Raw genomic sequence first — 17,895 nt, 5'->3', positions numbered from 1 at the left:
TCATTTTTGCTTCATCATTTTGTCTAAGTAATGACAGCAAAAGTAGGAATGACTTAGTTAAAAACTATTAATGTCATTGTTTAATTAAATTGTACAAAATTATTTATTGGCCCTTTGTTTTAATTAATACCATTATCAATATTAATATTAAAAATATATATTAGTATAGGTTGTACAAAAATTATCAAACTATATTAATTTGACACAAATAATATGTACAATATTATTAATACATTGTTCAAAAATAAAACAAAATTATTGGAATGTCATCAAAATAAATTGTGCTTTAATCATTTTCGCTTCATCATTTTGTCTAAGTTATGACAGCAAAAGAAGGAATGACTTAGTTAAAAACTATTAATGTCATTGTTTAATTAAATTATACAAAATTATTTATTTGCCCTTTGTTTTAATTAATACCATTATCAATATTAATATTAAAAATATATATTAGTATCGGTTGTACAAAAATTATCAAACTATATTAATTTGACACAAATAATATGTACAATATTATTAATACTTTGTTCAAAAATAAAACAAAATTATTGCAATGTCATAAAATATATGCTTCAATTATTTTTGTTTAACCATTTTATAACATAATTATTATTATTTTTTTTTTTTTTAATTAGACACGTAAGTGGTTTAAAAAATATGATGAGTGTTATTTTGTTTTTTGTTTTGGTAGTGGTAGTGGTGTACACAATTGCTTTGTGGCTTTAAATGAGCACGTCTGACATCTAACCATTCTGCAAATAACACCTACCGTATTTCCATTGAAGTAGCGCCGGGGCGGTAATTAATTTAAAACCTCTTCTCACTCCGGCGCTTACCAAAGGCATGCGGTCAATTTAGGCCTGCGCTTATAAATTTGAGTGTGATGTTAGGATACCATCATGAAAAGCACATTTAATTAAAAAAAAACTTTATTATGGTCTTACCTTTACTTATAAATGAAGTCCATGCGCAGCTCCTTCTGAACAAAAGCATCGATAACTTGTTTATAGAAGTCTTATCAGCAAAATATTTTGACATTTAGGACAGACAATAGATATATGATGTAATGGATTGGAAGGTCTGATGCTGGATGTCAATAAAAATAAAATCAGTTTTAAAAGTCTCGATGGAGATCTTCCTTTAATTATTACTTCCTGCTTCGATTGAAAGTCCAGTTTAGAAAACAGTTTTATTTTGGATATGTAATCCTCCATGTTAAAAGTGCAAGCGAGAGGAAAAAATAAACGATCGCTGCTAACTGTTGCTGCTTGTTGTCACTTCTTCTGCAGCAGAGTAGTCACAGGAAGGATCACTAGCGCCCTCTACCACCAGGAGGCGGGAGTCATTTAATGACTCATATTTGACACACGAAGCTACGGTATACAGGTAAAAGCCAGTAAATTAGAATATTTTGAAAAACTTGATTTATTTCAGTAATTGCATTCAAAAGGTGTAACTTGTACATTATATTTATTCATTGCACACAGACTGATGCATTCAAATGTTTATTTCATTTAATTTTGATGATTTGAAGTGGCAACAAATGAAAATCCAAAATTCCGTGTGTCACAAAATTAGAATATTACTTAAGGCTAATACAAAAAAGGGATTTTTAGAAATGTTGGCCAACTGAAAAGTATGAAAATGAAAAATATGAGCATGTACAATACTCAATACTTGGTTGGAGCTCCTTTTGCCTCAATTACTGCGTTAATGCGGCGTGGCATGGAGTCGATGAGTTTCTGGCACTGCTCAGGTGTTATGAGAGCCCAGGTTGCTCTGATAGTGGCCTTCAACTCTTCTGCGTTTTTGGGTCTGGCATTCTGCATCTTCCTTTTCACAATACCCCACAGATTTTCTATGGGGCTAAGGTCAGGGGAGTTGGCGGGCCAATTTAGAACAGAAATACCATGGTCCGTAAACCAGGCACGGGTAGATTTTGCGCTGTGTGCCGGCGCCAAGTCCTGTTGGAACTTGAAATCTCCATCTCCATAGAGCAGGTCAGCAGCAGGAAGCATGAAGTGCTCTAAAACTTGCTGGTAGACGACTGCGTTGACCCTGGATCTCAGGAAACAGAGTGGACCGACACCAGCAGATGACATGGCACCCCAAACCATCACCCAACCATGCAAATTTTGCATTTCCTTTGGAAATCGAGGTCCCAGAGTCTGGAGGAAGACAGGAGAGGCACAGGATCCACGTTGCCTGAAGTCTAGTGTAAAGTTTCCACCATCAGTGATGGTTTGGGGTGCCATGTCATCTGCTGGTGTCGGTCCACTCTGTTTCCTGAGATCCAGGGTCAACGCAGCCGTCTACCAGCAAGTTTTAGAGCACTTCATGCTTCCTGCTGCTGACCTGCTCTATGGGGATGGAGATTTCAAGTTCCAACAGGACTTGGCGCCTGCACACAGCGCAAAATCTACCCGTGCCTGGTTTACGGACCATGGTATTTCTGTTCTAAATTGGCCCGCCAACTCCCCTGACCTTAGCCCCATAGAAAATCTGTGGGGTATTGTGAAAAGGAAGATGCAGAATGCCAGACCCAAAAACGCAGAAGAGTTGAAGGCCACTATCAGAGCAACCTGGGCTCTCATAACACCTGAGCAGTGCCAGAAACTCATCGACTCCATGCCACGCCGCATTAACGCAGTAATTGAGGCAAAAGGAGCTCCAACCAAGTATTGAGTATTGTACATGCTCATATTTTTCATTTTCATACTTTTCAGTTGGCCAACATTTCTAAAAATCCCTTTTTTGTATTAGCCTTAAGTAATATTCTAATTTTGTGACACACGGAATTTTGGATTTTCATTTGTTGCCACTTCAAATCATCAAAATTAAATGAAATAAACATTTGAATGCATCAGTCTGTGTGCAATGAATAAATATAATGTACAAGTTACACCTTTTGAATGCAATTACTGAAATAAATCAAGTTTTTCAAAATATTCTAATTTACTGGCTTTTACCTGTATTAATAAAACATAGCTGCTTTGAAATTTTGAAAATGATGACAGGTGAAGTGTCACTCGTGACGTGACGAGTTTGACCCGGCGGAAATTCTAGGCATATGCTAATTATTTTGCGAAACGAGTTTGACCCGGCGGTAATTCTAGGCAGGCGCATACTATGTACCCGGCGGCAATTCAAGGATTTCACCACCACCCAAAAAAAAATGTTATATTTTTTTTTCTAAAGGGGAGGGGCCTACTCTTGCAGAATATCTAGTACAAATGTTATTACTGTCTAGAACGTAGTGGAATAATCCACACTTTTACAGTTTATCTGTTATTAATGTCTCGGATCTAAAGTAAGGCCGTGTCCAAGCAATGAGCTCATAATGGCTAAAGGTGATAAAAGTTCTGATAAAAGTGCAAAACGGGTCAAAATATTTGAGCGTATTTGCCTTGGAGTCTCTGTTCAACATCAGATAGCATCAGGATGGCGTCAAGGCCTCGTTTTTGGGTCTCCTGGGGCCAAAATCAAACATGACTTCATAAAGTCAGTGCTCACTTCAGCTTCATAACACACTTTCTCTCTCTCTCCCTGAATCTCAAACAAAAAAGGACATGATTTATTTGGATTTATTCCTTTTCAATGCTTCTTTTTAATTGGCGTTTTACAGCAGAAGAAGCAGCAGTGTGCAAACAGGAAGCCAACCGCAGACAATCTTACTTTCACATCAGTGTGTGATGAGGAATTTAAAAAAAAGAACTCTGTTTCCTCTTTAGCCTGCTAGTGAAAAAAGTGATTAGAGTCAGCAAAATTTGTAGCACTCGTGTTTGACTTGAAATGACACAAAACCACGAAACTAAAATGTTTCTTATGTATCCACTAGACTGGACATATACTTTGTTGTGCTTAAAAGACTTTTTTGGCTGCAAAACACTAAATGTACTAGATTTGTATGAGAGATTTTGCATTATTCGAAGTATTTATTACAAAACCCCTAAGCCAGTGAAGTTGGCACATTGTGTAAATGGTAAATAAAAACAGAATACAATGATTTGCAAATCCTTTTCAACCTATATTCAATTGAATAGACTGCAAAGACAAGATATTTAACGTTCCAACTGGAAAACGTTGTTAATTTCTGCAAATAATAGCTCGTTTGGAATTTGATGCCTGCAACATGTTTTGAAAAAAAGCTGGCACAAGTGGCAAAAAAGACTGAGAAAGTTGAGGAATGCTCATCAAACACTTATTTGGAACATGCCACAGGTGAACAGGCTAATTGGGAACAGGTGGGTGCCATGATTGGGTATAAAAGCAGCTTCCATGAAATGCTCAGTCACTCACAAACAAGGACGGGGCGAGGGTCACCGCTTTGTGAACAAATGCGTGAGGAAATTGTTTAAAAACAACATTTTTCAACGAGCTATTGCAAGGAATTTAGGGATTTCACCATCTACGGTCCGTAATATCATCAAAAGGTTCAGAAAATCTGGGAAAAATCACTGCACATAAGCGTTGATATTACAGACCTTCAATCCCTCAGGCGGTGCTGCATCAAAAAGCGACATAAGGGTGTAAAGGATATCACCACATGGGCTCAGGAACACTTCAGAAAACCACTGACAGTAACTACAGTTGGTCGCTACATCAAGCCAAAGCCTTTTTTTTTATCAGGAAATCTCAAAAGGTTACAGGTAAAAAAAAAATCTAATTTTGGTAAAAAAAAAATTTAAAAAAAAGAAGAAGAAGAAAAAGGGGGAAATAAAAAAAAAAACTAGCATTTTAATGGAAAGTAAAAATAAAGAATCTTTAAAAGTCGGAACCAAAATATTTAAAAAAAAAGAAGTCTTGAATAATAAAATGTAACACTTTAAAAAATATATATTTTTGCCAAATTTCTTGTTAAAATTATTATACTATTTTTGAACTGTATATTACAAACAAGACATTTTTTTGTAAAATTAAATTTATATTTCAGGTCATTTTAAAGTTGGAAATGGTAACGACATGAATAAAATTGAAAGAAACAAAAAGTGTTTAGAATTTAACCCATTCTTATTCTTATTTTGACACTTACATGACCATTAACTATGCTTTAAATGCTTCCTAAGACATGACATTATTAAAACACACATACACACACATACACACACATATATATATATATATATATATATATATATATATGTATATATATATATATATATATATATATATATATATATATATATATATATATATATATATATATATATATATATATATATATATATATATATATATATATATATATAGGAAATGACGTAGCTCAGTCATTAGGCTGAGCTACGTCATTTCCTGTGATGTCACACAAGCAGCAAAAATGATGAACCGGAAAAAAACGCCTCAAGGCATGGCTATTAACCTAAAGTGGTCACAGAGACAGGTTGTTTTTGTGTTACTGTATATATTTGTTTTTCTGAAAAATCCCACTTAATATACTTTGGGTAACAACAGTCAATATTTATTTATTTTATTTTTTAGGGGTGGTAACAGTCAATATTTATTTATTTTATTTTATTTTTTTCTTATAAAATAAAAGTGAGCTTTTGTTAAACCAAATATTGTGGGGTTTTTTCCATATACAACAAACTATCTGGATTCGATAAGAGAACCGATAAGGAATCGGTTCGATAAGAGGATTCGATAATGTCATGTCTGTGTGATCATGTTTTGTTTAAGTTATGTTCTGCTTGGTTTTGGACTCTTTTTAGTTCCTGCTTTTCACTCCCTTGTCTTGTTTCCATGGTTGCCCATTAGTTTCACCTGTTCCACGTTTGGACTCATTGTGCACTCTTGTTTGTCACCATAGCAACCCATTAGTTTTCACCTGCCCTCACGACTCACGCACCTGCCTTTAATCATGTCACTATTATTTAAACCCATTGTTGCCAGGACGTCTCCCTGGCGACATCACACCCCCGGCACTCTGCTTCATGCCATGTTTACGTTTCATGCCATGTTCACGCTGCTTGCTTCATAGTCCATGCCAAGTAAGTTTTTGTTTATTAATGCCACAGTTAGTGTTTTTGTTTCATTGTTCATAGTTTCTGCCTTTGTGCAAATTTTGTGTTTATAGCCAATTTTTGTACCTCCACTGTGAGCGCCTTTTGTTTGTTCCTTTTTATTGTCATTATATTAAATCATGTACTCACCGTCACGCCACGTATGGTCCAAATCATTTGCACCACGGGAGAACAAATCACGCCATAGTCCCAGTCTTGACAGATAATGGGCTCGAACTCGATAATTTCTTATCAAACATCATCCCTAATAGCTATACATATATACGCGTGCGTGTGTGTGTGTGTGTGTGTATGTGTGTGTGTGTGTGTGACCAATTCAAAAGTCAAATCAAACATCCTCCTGGAACAAATGTTTCTAAAAGCAGGTCCCTTCTGCAGCCGTCATGACTATTTGCCAGTTTAATGTGCGGCCCGACTCACTTTTCCTTTCATCTCCAACCCCCTCAGGGTAATGTGGCGAGGGTGTGTCCACTCAATGTCCTCTGGTGGTATGTGTGTGTGAAGGGTTTATATTTAAACAATCACCCAGCACGGCTCACACCCTTTCTCCTTGTACTTGAAGTCTTTCAGAAAGTCATCAGTGAGTGATGTTTAGAAAAAAAAAAGCACATAAATCAGGTATTTCTTACTGTAAAGGAAAGATGGTGTAGGAGGAGCAGGGCGGGGTCACGGTGACTTGTCCCCGACCACATGATATGCAAAGTCTCAGTAATGACTGGCTTGACAAAACTGAAATAGCTCAGGCGGCGCTGGTAAACACACGGTAGGCTTCCACAGCGGCCAGACACGCCAGCCCGGGTTCCCCAAAAAAAAAGAAAAAAACATCTGGACATTTTTGTAGATCGACTTCACGTATAAGACGCCACACCTTTTACCTAAAATAACGCAATTGTCAAAGAGCACCGTGCAAAAAAAGTCTTGCGTTTGTTGTGCTGTCATTGGACGTGGTTAAAGAATAAGAGTATGAGGTCATAATGACATGTGCTTTGAGGGTTTCTGTCCTAGCCCACGAGCTCATGTAGTCACTTCAGCCTGGCCTCGTTATTTATCATATCCTCCTCAGAGCCCGCGTCCTCTGAAGTGTGTTTCCCACCTAGGCCTTCAGTGATGTCCGACTTACTTACTTACCTTAACTTAACTTCAATGATTGCCTCTCAAAATACCATCATTGATGTCACCACATGACCATTGCTGGAGAAACGCTATACAGGAACACATTTACGCCCTACTGGGCATTGAAGCACATCAACAGCGTACAAAACGGGTTGTTTTGTGGCGCATTTAAAAATCAATTAAAACTAGAAATGTTCGATAATGGTTTTTTTTGCCGAAATTCCAATATTGTCCAACTCTTAATTACCGATTCCGATATTAACCGATACCGATATATACAGTCATGGAATTAACACATTATTATGCCTAATTTTGTTGTGATGCATTAAACAATGTAACAAGGTCTTCCAAAATAAATCAACTCAAGATATGGAAAAAAATGCCAACATGGCACTGCCATATTTATTATTGAAGTCACAAAGTGCATTATTTTTTTTAACATGCTTCAAAACAGCAGCTTGGAATTTGGGACATGCTCTCCCTGAGAGAGCATGAGGAGGTTGGGGGGTGGGGGGAGGTATATTGTAGCGCCCCTAGAAATGTTCGATAATGGGTTTTTTTGCCGATATTCCGATATTGTCCAACTCTTAATTACCGATTCCGATATCAACCGATACCGATATATACAGTCGTGGAATTAACACATTATTATGCCTCATTTTGTTGTGATGCATTAAACAATGTAACAAGGTTTTCCAAAATAAATCAACTCAAGTTATGGAAAAAAATGCCAACATGGCACTGCCATATTTATTATTGAAGTCACAAAGTGCATTCTTTTTTTTTAAACATGCCTCAAAACAATAACATAACATGGTCACTACTGCCTAGTTTCTCTTGTTTTATTCCTATTTTACTGTTATATTTTTATTCTCATTGTTGATTTTTATTTTTATTCTTATTGTAATATTATTCTATTCTGTTTCCATTTGTATCCCCATTATTTACTTTTTAAATTCGATCTCAATTCTGTACACTGCTGCTGGAATTTTAATTTTCCTGAAGGAATCAATAAAGTACTATCTTTCTATCTATCCAAACAGCAGCTTGGAATTTGGGACAATTTATATTGTAGCGTCCCGGAAGAGTTAGTGCTGCAAGGGATTCTGGGCATTTGTTCTGTTGTGTTTATGTTGTGTTACGGTGCGGATGTTCTCCCGAAATGTGTTTGTCATTCTTGTTTGGTGTGGGTTCACAGTGTGGCGCATATTTGTAACAGTGTTAAAGTCGTTTATACGGCCACCCTCACTGTGACCTGTATGGCTATTGACCAAGTATGCTCTGCATTCACTTGTGTGTGTGAAAAGCCTTAGATATTATGTGACTGGGCCGGCACGCAAAGGCAGTGCCTTTAAGGCACTCCCCCAATATTGTTGCCTGAGTGGAAATCGGGAGAAATTTGGGAGAATGGTTGCCCCGGGAGATTTTCGGGAGGGGCACAGAAATTCGGGAGTCTCCCGAGAAAATCGGGAAGGTTGATAAGTATGACTGGGAGACGCAACTGCTCTGTACTTCTCCTTACGTCCGTGTACCACTCCGTACAGCGGCGTTTTAAAAAGTCATAAATTGTACTTTTTGAAACCGATGCCGATAATTTCCAATATTACATTTTAAAGCATTTATCGGCCGATAATATCCGGCCAAACTATGAAAAAAACTGCGACTTATAGTCCGAAAAATACGGTAGTAACATGTTGAATTGAGAAATAGTATTACGGAATTCCTGGAATTTTGGGAAAACCAGGAATTTTTCCTGTTCAAAAACAACTTTGTTTTTTGTCCTTATTATGAGGAATGTTTTGATGGTGGAACGGTTGAAGTGGGTTGAAAAATGTGGAAGAAGTAGTCGCCAGGAAAAAGGGTGGAAATAGGGCTTTGGAAAACCAGGAATTCTGGAAAATCCTGGAATTACTTTGAACTTGGAAGAAAACATAGTTTAAATTTCCAGGATGGTGGAATGTGTTGCAGGTGGAATGGTTTGAACCGGTAGAAAAAATTTGGAAATGGTGGAAGTTTGAAAAATGGCTAATTCATTTTGAATGGGGAAAAATGTCCCGGAAAACCTGGAATTCTGGAAAATTCTGGAATTACTTTGATCTTGGAAAAAAGGTAGTTCAAATTTCCAGGATAGTGGAATGTGTTGAAGGTGGAATGGTTTGAACCGGTAGAAAAAATTTGGAAATGGTGGAAGTGTGAAAAATGGCTGAGTCATTTTGAATGGGGAAAAATGTCCCGGAAAACCTGGAATTCTGGAAAATCCTGGAATTACTTTGAACTTGGGGAAAAAAAAGGTAGTTTAAATTTCCAGGATGGTGGAATGTGTTGAAGGTGGAATGATTTGAACCGGTAGAAAAAAATGGTGGAAGTTTGAAAAAGGGCTAATTCATTTTGAATGGGGAAAAATGTCCCGGAAAACCTGGAATTCTGGAAAATCCTGGAATTACTTTGAACTTGGAAAAAAAAGGTAGTTTAAATTTCCAGAATGGTGGAATGGTTTGAACCGGTAGAAAAACTGTGGAAATGGTGGAAGTTTGAAAAAGGGCTAATTCATTTTGAATGGGGAAAAAATGTCCCAGAAAACCTGGAATTCTGTAAAATCCTGGAATTACTTTGAACTTAAAAAAAAAAAAGGTAGTTTAAATTTCCAGGACGGTGGAATGTGTTGAAGGTGAAATGATTTGAACCGGTAGAAAAAATGTGGAAATGGTGGAAGTTTGAAAAATGGCTAATTCATTTTGAATGGGGAAAAATGTCCCGGAAAACCTGGAATTCTGTAAAATCCTGGAATTACTTTGAATTTGGAAAAAAAGGTAGTTTAAATTTCCAGGATGGTGGAATGTGTTGAAGGTGGAATGGTTTGAACCGGTAGAAAAAATGTGTAAATGGTGGAAGTTTGAAAAATGGCTAAATAATGTTGAATGGGGAAAAATGTCCCGGAAAACCTGGAATTCTGGGAAATCTGGGAATTTTTGAAATTTGTCAAAGTAAAAGCCTGCGATTCCGGAATAGGCTGAAGAAGTTGAAGAAGTTTAATAAACAGATTACCGTATTTTTGGGACTATAAGTCACAGGTTTTTTCATAGTTTGGCCGGGCTCCAGTGCGACTTATATATGTTTTTTTCCTTTTTTATTATGCATTTTCGGCAGGTGCGACTTATACTCCGAAAAATACGGTAATTGCTTCGGAGCATTCCCACAAATATAATTATATTAGTATATCAGTACATATTATATATTGTATATATTATATGTAAATATTACATATATGTTATATTTTCTATTGCTACTTAGGTACATTTTTAGTCTACTTTATACCTTTTGTTTTTGCCCTCTTTTTGTGCCCTTGTGTGCATTATCCCTTCTATCCTTTTGTAACTGAGCTACTGTGTGGAACAATTTCCCTTGTGGATCAATTCAGTTTGTCTACATCTAAGTCTAAGTCTAAGTTAGGAACCACAGATCCCTTCCCCATCAACAACAATCCTAATCAAACAGACCTTTTGAGAGCCCACAACGATTACTTTGGGGGGAAAATTATGATCCAGAACCTTATATTTTAGAGCCCGAGCACAAAGAGGATGAGCAATAAGTTCTAGAAGCCGAGTTAGAACCAAAAGTTGTAAATATTAGGTCACATTTGTTGACATTTCATTCTTGGTGGAAGTCTGACCTCTTTTTGTTTGATTCCGTTCACTTTGACACCGTCCTATTGCTCAATGATGACTGAAAGAGATCAAAGTGGGGTGGTAAACTAGCCGTGCTCACAATGACAGGACTTAGTGCACAAGTGTGTGGAAGCAGCTTTATTGCAACAAAAAACATATACAACCTGGATTTTTAAGAAGCGCAAGCCAGGAGACCTGTGTCAATAGACGGGGGACTCGCAAACAAACCTGGCACCAATCCGCAAACCAGCTGCAGACGGTATGTTTGCATTCGGGCCGCAGTGTAAACATCTGTTTTTGACCAAATTGGTCCTTACAGTGACTTCAAACAAGCCCCCAGTAAGCCAAAGAAGCGTGCAACCTGCAACGTGCACATCCAGAAGTGGAAATTCCTCCTCCAGCATGCTTTTAAAGCTACCGCTTGTATTTCATTTAGAGTTTCTTCGGTGTAAAAAAAAAAAAAAAAAGTCAGAGGCTGCGCGACGTAAACAGTTTCCCAGCGCTTGCTTGTTAACAGTTACAACCCTCATTTACTTTCTCTTTTAGGAACGTTTATGTTGGCTGTGTTGTGTTGTGTCGCAGCGACAGAATAGTCAGGAGTGCAAAAAAAACAAACAAAAGCTTGCTTTGACCTCCAGGGACAGATCGTCGTAATATTTTCACCTGTGCTCAACACTGTTTTAAATATGTTAAATAAAAAAGTAAAGAAGCTAATAAATAAATGACTCTAGAGCAGGGTCTATTCAACTGACGGTTTGCGGGCCAAGTCCGGCCCGGGAGTTTCGTTTTTTGTTTTTTTTTGCAGAAGATTCCCAAAAACTAGTACACTGCTTAAGATTTTTACAGTAAAAAAAAACAAAAAAAACTGACAGCTCACTTGCCAGAATTTAACCGTAAAATTTAGAGATGTCCGATAATATCGGCCTGCTTTAAAATGTAATATCGGAAATTATCGGTATCGTTTTTTTATTATCAGTATCGTTTTTTTAATTATAAAATACACTTACAATTAGTACACTTTCTTTCTGTTATTAATATTCTGGTTCCTACATTATATATCAATATATATTGCAGGGATACAGTCCGTAAGCACACATGATTGTGCGTGCTGCTGGTCCACTAATAGTACTAACCTTTAACACTTCATTTTGCTCATTTTCATTAATTACTAGTTTCTATGTAACTGTTTTTATATTGTTTTACTTTCTTTTTTATTCAAGAAAATGTTTTTAATTTATTTATCTTATTTTATTTTATGAATTTTTTTTAAAAGTACCTTATCTTCACCATACTTGGTTGTCCAAATTAGGCATAATAATGTGCTAATTCCACGACTGTATACATAGCGGTATCGGTTGATATCGGTATCGGTAAAAAGCCATTATTGGACATCCCTAGTAAAATTGATGGTGGTTTTTACACCGAATGACTGTAAATTGAAAAAAGGTATCATTGTTATGTTGACAGTGAAACTCATACAATTGATCTGCCCATTTTGTTTTGTTCCACCATAAAATATATGATTGTTGTTTTGATTAGATTGTTTACCGTATTTTCCAGACTATAAGGCACACTTACAATCCTCTTCTTTTTTTTCTCAAAACTCGACAGTGGGCCTTTTAACCCGGTGCGCCTAATGTACATAATAATTCTGGTTGTGCTTACCGACCTCGAAGCAATTTGATTTGGTACATGGTGTAATGGTAAGTGTTACCATGAATTGATTAACGTGGACCCCGATTTAAACAAGTTGAAAAACTTATTCGGGTGTTACCATTTAGTGGACAATTGTACGGAATATGTACTGTACTCTGCAATCTACGAATAAAAGTTTCAATCAATCAATCAATCAAACCAGTAAATGGCAGTGAAACATAAGAGATACGTGTATACTGCACTATGATGGGTCTCAAGTAAACAACACCAACATGTTATACGTTCCATTAAAAATATAGAACATTACACACGCCGCTCAAAAATCTATCAAAATGTTTTTAGTACGACTTTGGTAAGCTATGAAGCCACACCGCTTTAAGGATTGTCGGTGCATTAAACATACCAGTATTATTATGGCGTGTGTATAAGGTAATAAATATTATCTGGCATTTTGTTTCGCAATATTATGCAAAAGCAACTTTTCTTACCTTCTGGTACCTGCTGATGCGTAAATCCTGAAAATTTGCGCGCATCCGCCTTTGTAGTCTGTGTCGACACCGTAGTCGATAATGTTCTCTATCTTCTTGTTGTATGACATTCATCCTCCTCTGTTGCTATTTCTGATATAAAGTAGTGTAAAGGTCTTACTTATATCTGTCAATAAACTCGCCATGAAAGCGCTAAAACATACCGGTGTAGTGAGTTTACATTATTCACCCAAGGAGCTTTCGTTATTAGAGAGTTCCGGTCGGACGGTTTTTCACGGGACACATTTCCGGTGTGTTTCCGGATGAGGAGATGCTGCTCCGTTATTGATTGAAGTAAAGTCTGAATGTCATTAAAACAGTTACCTCCATCTTTTGACACTTCATCCACTCCCGTCCTTGCACGCTACACCGCTACAACAAAGATGACGGGGAGAAGACGCTGTCGAAGGTGAGCCACGTAAATAAGACCGCCAACAAAACGGCGCATCCGGAAGCAACTGTCAGAAAGCGGCTTAAAGATGATCTGTAAAACATCATCTATGCAACATTTTGACCAAAGAACCACCATCACATGTTATGTAGACCACAAGGAAGTGTTTTACATTTAGAAAAAAAAAATAATAATATGACTCCTTTAATGCGCCTAATATATGAAACAAGATCAGAATAGACCATTCATCGGCAGTGCGCCTTATAATACGGTGCGCCCTATGGTCCGGAAAATACAGTACTGTATATGAAAAAAACGTTAATTTCTGATGACTGAGCTGCCAGTTTGTTTTTTTTATCGCGAAATCACTGTAAAACATTTCTTACAGTGTCGAGTGCTGTCATATAGATGATCTTTGACTACCATTTTTGCAGTACATGTAACTCAGACCAAAATGTCCTCTCTAGAGGACACCTGTTTTCAGGAAGAGACAAAATAACAATAATAGTGAAGGGTCCTTAGCTTTATGGAAATGTGGCCCCCAAAATATCCATCCATTTTCTTCCGCTTATCCGAGGTCGGGTTGCTGGGGCAGCAGCCTAAGCAGAGAAGCCCAGACTTTTCCCTCCCCAGCCACTTCGTCCAGCTCCTCCAGGTAGATTCTGAGGCGTCCCTAGGCCAGCCGGGAGACAAAGTCTTCCCAACGTGTCCTGGGTCTTCCCCGTGGCCTCCTATCGATCGGACGTGCCCTAAACACCTCCCTAGGGAGGCGTTCGGGTGGCATCCTGACCAGATGCCCGAACCACCTCATCTGGCTCCTCTCGATGTGGAGAAGCAGCGGCTTTACTTTGAGCTCCCTTCGGATGGCAGAGCTTCTCACCCTATCTCTAAGGGAGAGCCCCGCCACCCTGCGGAGGAAACTCATTTTGGCCGCTTGTACCCGTGATCTTGTCCTTTTGGTCATAACCCAAAGCTCATGACCATAGGTGAGGATGGGAACGTAGATCGACCGGTAAATTGAGAGCTTTGCCTTCCGGCTCAGCTGCTTCTTCACCCCCAAAATAGTCTAGTTAAATATCCCTGCTCTGGAGGTCTATAAAAAGTCAAAAACTTTATCTTCGATTAAATTTATGGACTTGTCCGTTAACATCTCCTCGCTTGAGACCAATTTGTAGCCGAAAAGCTTCAGCGTAGGACCGCAGACTTCTTGCACCACCTGTGCTATTTTGAAGGGCAGCGTGAACCTCCACTTCTCCACCTGCTCGGAGGAGTTCTTCTGCGTGGAGTAAAGGCCGCTCGTCTCCTTGGAGGCCCGCGTGTTTTTCAGGACCCACGCCTTAACCTGCGGCGTGAAGGGGATCCCGGCGAACTTGTACATCTCGCCGGCCTTTCTCATGGGGAAGCGGGCGATGTCCTCGTAGCGCACCAGCATGTAGCGCCCGCGCAGCCACGCCGGCCGCCTCAGGCCCGCCTGGGCTGACATTCTAATGGTGTCGCAGTTGCTCTTCAGCTTCTTAACCTCGTTGTCGTCGAGGGGCTCGTCGCCGTCCGTGGCCCACTGCTTCCAGTTCTTGTATTTGGCAGCAAAGGCCACCATGCGGGAGGCCAGGACGGCGCGGGGATCCCGAACCAGATGGATGAATTTCACGTCCAAACGCGGGTCCTCCACGAGGGGGCGGAGGATTTCCAGCTGGCGCACCCTCACTGACTTAATGGCTCTATGTTCCTTGTGGAGGCAGGACTCTGACGCCAAGGTCAGGTTGAGGGGCCCACAGCGCCTGCTCCTGCAATGATGCCGCTCAAAGACCCCTTTTACAAAGGGGCTGCAGACCGCCTTCTCACACAGGGAGATGCTAGACTCCCTACGGAACAGCGAGGCGGTAGTGTGATCTGTGGGGAGGGGGTCAATGAAGCTCTCAAGCAGGGAGAAATCACACTGGAAGAGCTGTCTTAGCACCTCGGGGTACGCTTTGGCGACGGCCGTGGCGTTGGTGCCGCCCGTCGCAAGCGTCAGCATCTTCTCCACATGCCACAGCGGCTCGTACAGGTAGAACATGTTGTCGCCCTGCTGGTTGAAAAACTCGCCCACGAAAGAGGAGCCCGTTCTGGTGGTGGCTAAGAGGAGGATGTGCTTCCTGCCATTCGCCGCCTGGTAGTCGTTGAAGTTTTCCAGGCGCCACTTCATCAGCCTGAAGGCCGAGGCCACGGAAGCATTGTGCTTTCTTGCCGCGCTGGTCAAACCCCCTGGTTGTATGGGAGTCTGGGGGGTCTGCTTGGACGCCAGCTTATCCGAGACCCTGAGAAGGAATCACAAGTTTTAAAGCTTTCATTCACTCAGAGACCCCGTAAAAATAGTCAAATCAGACCCAGAAAAGTCAAAGGTTTTTCCCTTGGTTAGATGTGCATCTACAGTAGTTGTCGGACAGCTATATTACGGGCAAAAGTTTTGTAGTTGAAAAAATGAACTTTAAATTTGAAAAAGTTTAAGTTTAAATATTGAGTGTTGATCAATCAATCGCAACTGGCCTGTACAGTTTGACTGATTAATCGATCGCAACTGGACTGTTCAGTTTGACTTATCAATTGATCGCAACTGGACTGTTCAGTTTGACTGATCAATCGATCGCAACTGGACTGTTCAGTTTGACTGATCAATCGATCGCAAGCAGACTGTTCAGTTTGACTGAACAACCAATCAGTTGATCGCACCTGGAGTGTTCAGTTTGACTGAACAATCGATCAAATTAATTCCAACTGGACTGTTCAATTTGACTGATCAGTCGATCGCAACTTGACTGTTCAGTATGACTGAACAATCAATCAATCGATCGCAACTGGCCTGTTAGGTTGACTGAACAACCAATTAATAGATCGCAACTGGACTGTTCAGTTTTACCAAACAACCAATCAATCGATCGCAACTGGACTGTTCAGTATGACCAAACAATCGATCAAATTAATTCCAACTGGACTGTTCAGTTTGATTGAACAACCAATCAATCGATAGCAACTGGACGGTTCAGTTTGACTGGACTGTTCAGTTTGACTGAACAATCGATCGCAACTGGACTGTTCAGTATGACTGAACAATCGATCAATTAATCGCAACTGGACTGTTCAATTTGACTGATTGAATACCCTGATACTCCTGTGGAAGGGTGCCAAAAACTGGTATCGTTTTCAACCTTGCCGAACTTTGCGTCTAGAGAATTTCATCTAATTTGGACATGAGCCGACACACACTCACCTGGAGATAATGTTGCTCTCCTTCTCAATGATCACAAGCGCCAGGAAGAAGATGACGGGTATGCCGTACTTGATCCTCATCCTCTTGGATGCTTCTACAAGCTGCTTCTCCAACGGGTTCTGCCAAATCTCCAGCAACGTCACCTTCAAAGAGCCTCGCCGCTATTCGGACTCGCCGCAGCGGACACGTTTCCACCTGTGGGTAAAGCCGACAGCAACTTAAGACATTTTGCATATTTGTACTCTTAAGTCATGACAAGGGGGAAGTTGTTCATGCACAGTCATGACCACAGTTACTGGGGGTTTTGAAGGCAGACTAAAATATCACATCCTGAGTGGGAAAGTAAGAATAGTGCGACTAATTCAGAGCTTCCCCACCACCAGGATGTGCTTGTTATCTTAAGTGCAGCCGTGCATCTCGGGAACGTGCCCACCCAACTCTCCAGTGAACGCTGGTCAGAAACTGAAAATAAAAGTCTGCCAGTGGGCCTTGTTCTTCAAAATAGGCTCTCATTAGCTTCAAAAACTACTCGTAGGGTCCAAATTCCCACAGGTACCCCCCTTCTTCTGTCCCTGCCTACAGTTGTGGTCCTAACAGGCAGCTGCTCCTGCTCGTCAACACTGGGAGGAGATCTTTTCAACACTGCGACGTGAGCTACTGATACCGTGGGACATCTGCTAAGGTGCTGGTGATGGCTCGCAGTCCCCATTCATAATGTGGACTTGTTCTTTTACGAGGCGTTTGGCAGATTGTCAAGGTCTAGAACTCAGAAAGTGTATCATGCCACCAAAATACATGTAGGAAACTGGAAAGCCCAAGATTGCTTTGAGGGTGCAATTAGTCTTAATGATAATAATTACTGTTATTATTATTATTATTACACTTGTCTACAGCAGTCATGCTTTGTCCCACGTATTAAACATTGCTGCATTTCTGCAACTTGCCCCACTTTGAGGCCTATTTTCATTATTTCTGATTGTGTCTATGGTGAACAATGGTGGTTATCGTTAATAACCAGCCTCTACCTTGCAATTGCATGTGGTCGTTAATGGCCATATGAGTCTTTTTCAGGTTTAGCATTGTTATCATCAACAACTGGTGGGAGAAGAGATCGCTTAGTTGATTAGTTAGAGCGATGTGTTGTCAGTTGTGCATGTTCTCGTGTATGAGCAAGCAAATCTTTGGCTTTGACTGTATGGATTGTTTTCTAGCCCATCCATCCATCCATCTTCTTCCGCTTATCCGAGGTCGGGTCGTGGAGGCAGCAGCCTAAGCA

The 17,895-nt window shown here is 39.7% G+C and overlaps 1 protein-coding gene and 1 long non-coding RNA gene across 2 annotated transcripts in view; one reads left to right on the top strand and one right to left on the bottom strand.

Annotated features, from left to right (window-relative positions):
- LOC140677629 (uncharacterized) overlaps positions 1-17,559 on the top strand; it is a 100,135-nt gene extending 82,576 nt beyond the window's left edge. The window contains exons 7-8 of the long non-coding RNA XR_012049417.1: positions 16,658-16,816; positions 17,202-17,559. This is a non-coding gene — a long non-coding RNA (uncharacterized lncRNA). The remainder of the gene's footprint in view (positions 1-16,657; positions 16,817-17,201) is intronic.
- On the bottom strand, positions 13,587-16,825 carry LOC133577804 (carbohydrate sulfotransferase 3-like). Its single transcript, XM_061931831.1, has 2 exons — positions 16,620-16,825; positions 13,587-15,669 (listed from the first exon to the last, which is right to left on the bottom strand). The coding sequence occupies exons 1-2, from the start codon at positions 16,697-16,699 to the stop codon at positions 14,466-14,468; spliced, it is 1,284 nt and encodes a 427-aa protein (XP_061787815.1). The 5' UTR covers positions 16,700-16,825; the 3' UTR covers positions 13,587-14,465.
- Positions 17,560-17,895: the final 336 nt, after the last annotated feature.

Source organism: Nerophis lumbriciformis, linkage group LG39, assembly GCF_033978685.3.
Source record: "Nerophis lumbriciformis linkage group LG39, RoL_Nlum_v2.1, whole genome shotgun sequence".
NCBI classification, from domain to species: Eukaryota; Metazoa; Chordata; class Actinopteri; order Syngnathiformes; family Syngnathidae; genus Nerophis; species Nerophis lumbriciformis.
Note: the sequence above shows the minus strand (reverse complement) of the source record. Positions and strands in the feature narration are given on the sequence as shown.

Excerpts from the sequence above, each read along its gene's own strand:
- LOC133577804 (XM_061931831.1), bottom strand. The coding sequence starts at position 16,699 with ATGAGGATCAAGTACGGCATACCCGTCATCTTCTTCCTGGCGCTTGTG. Across the intron at positions 15,670-16,619 it reads GAGAGCAACATTATCTCCAG|GGTCTCGGATAAGCTGGCGT; the intron begins GTGAGTGTGTGT and ends ATTCCTTCTCAG.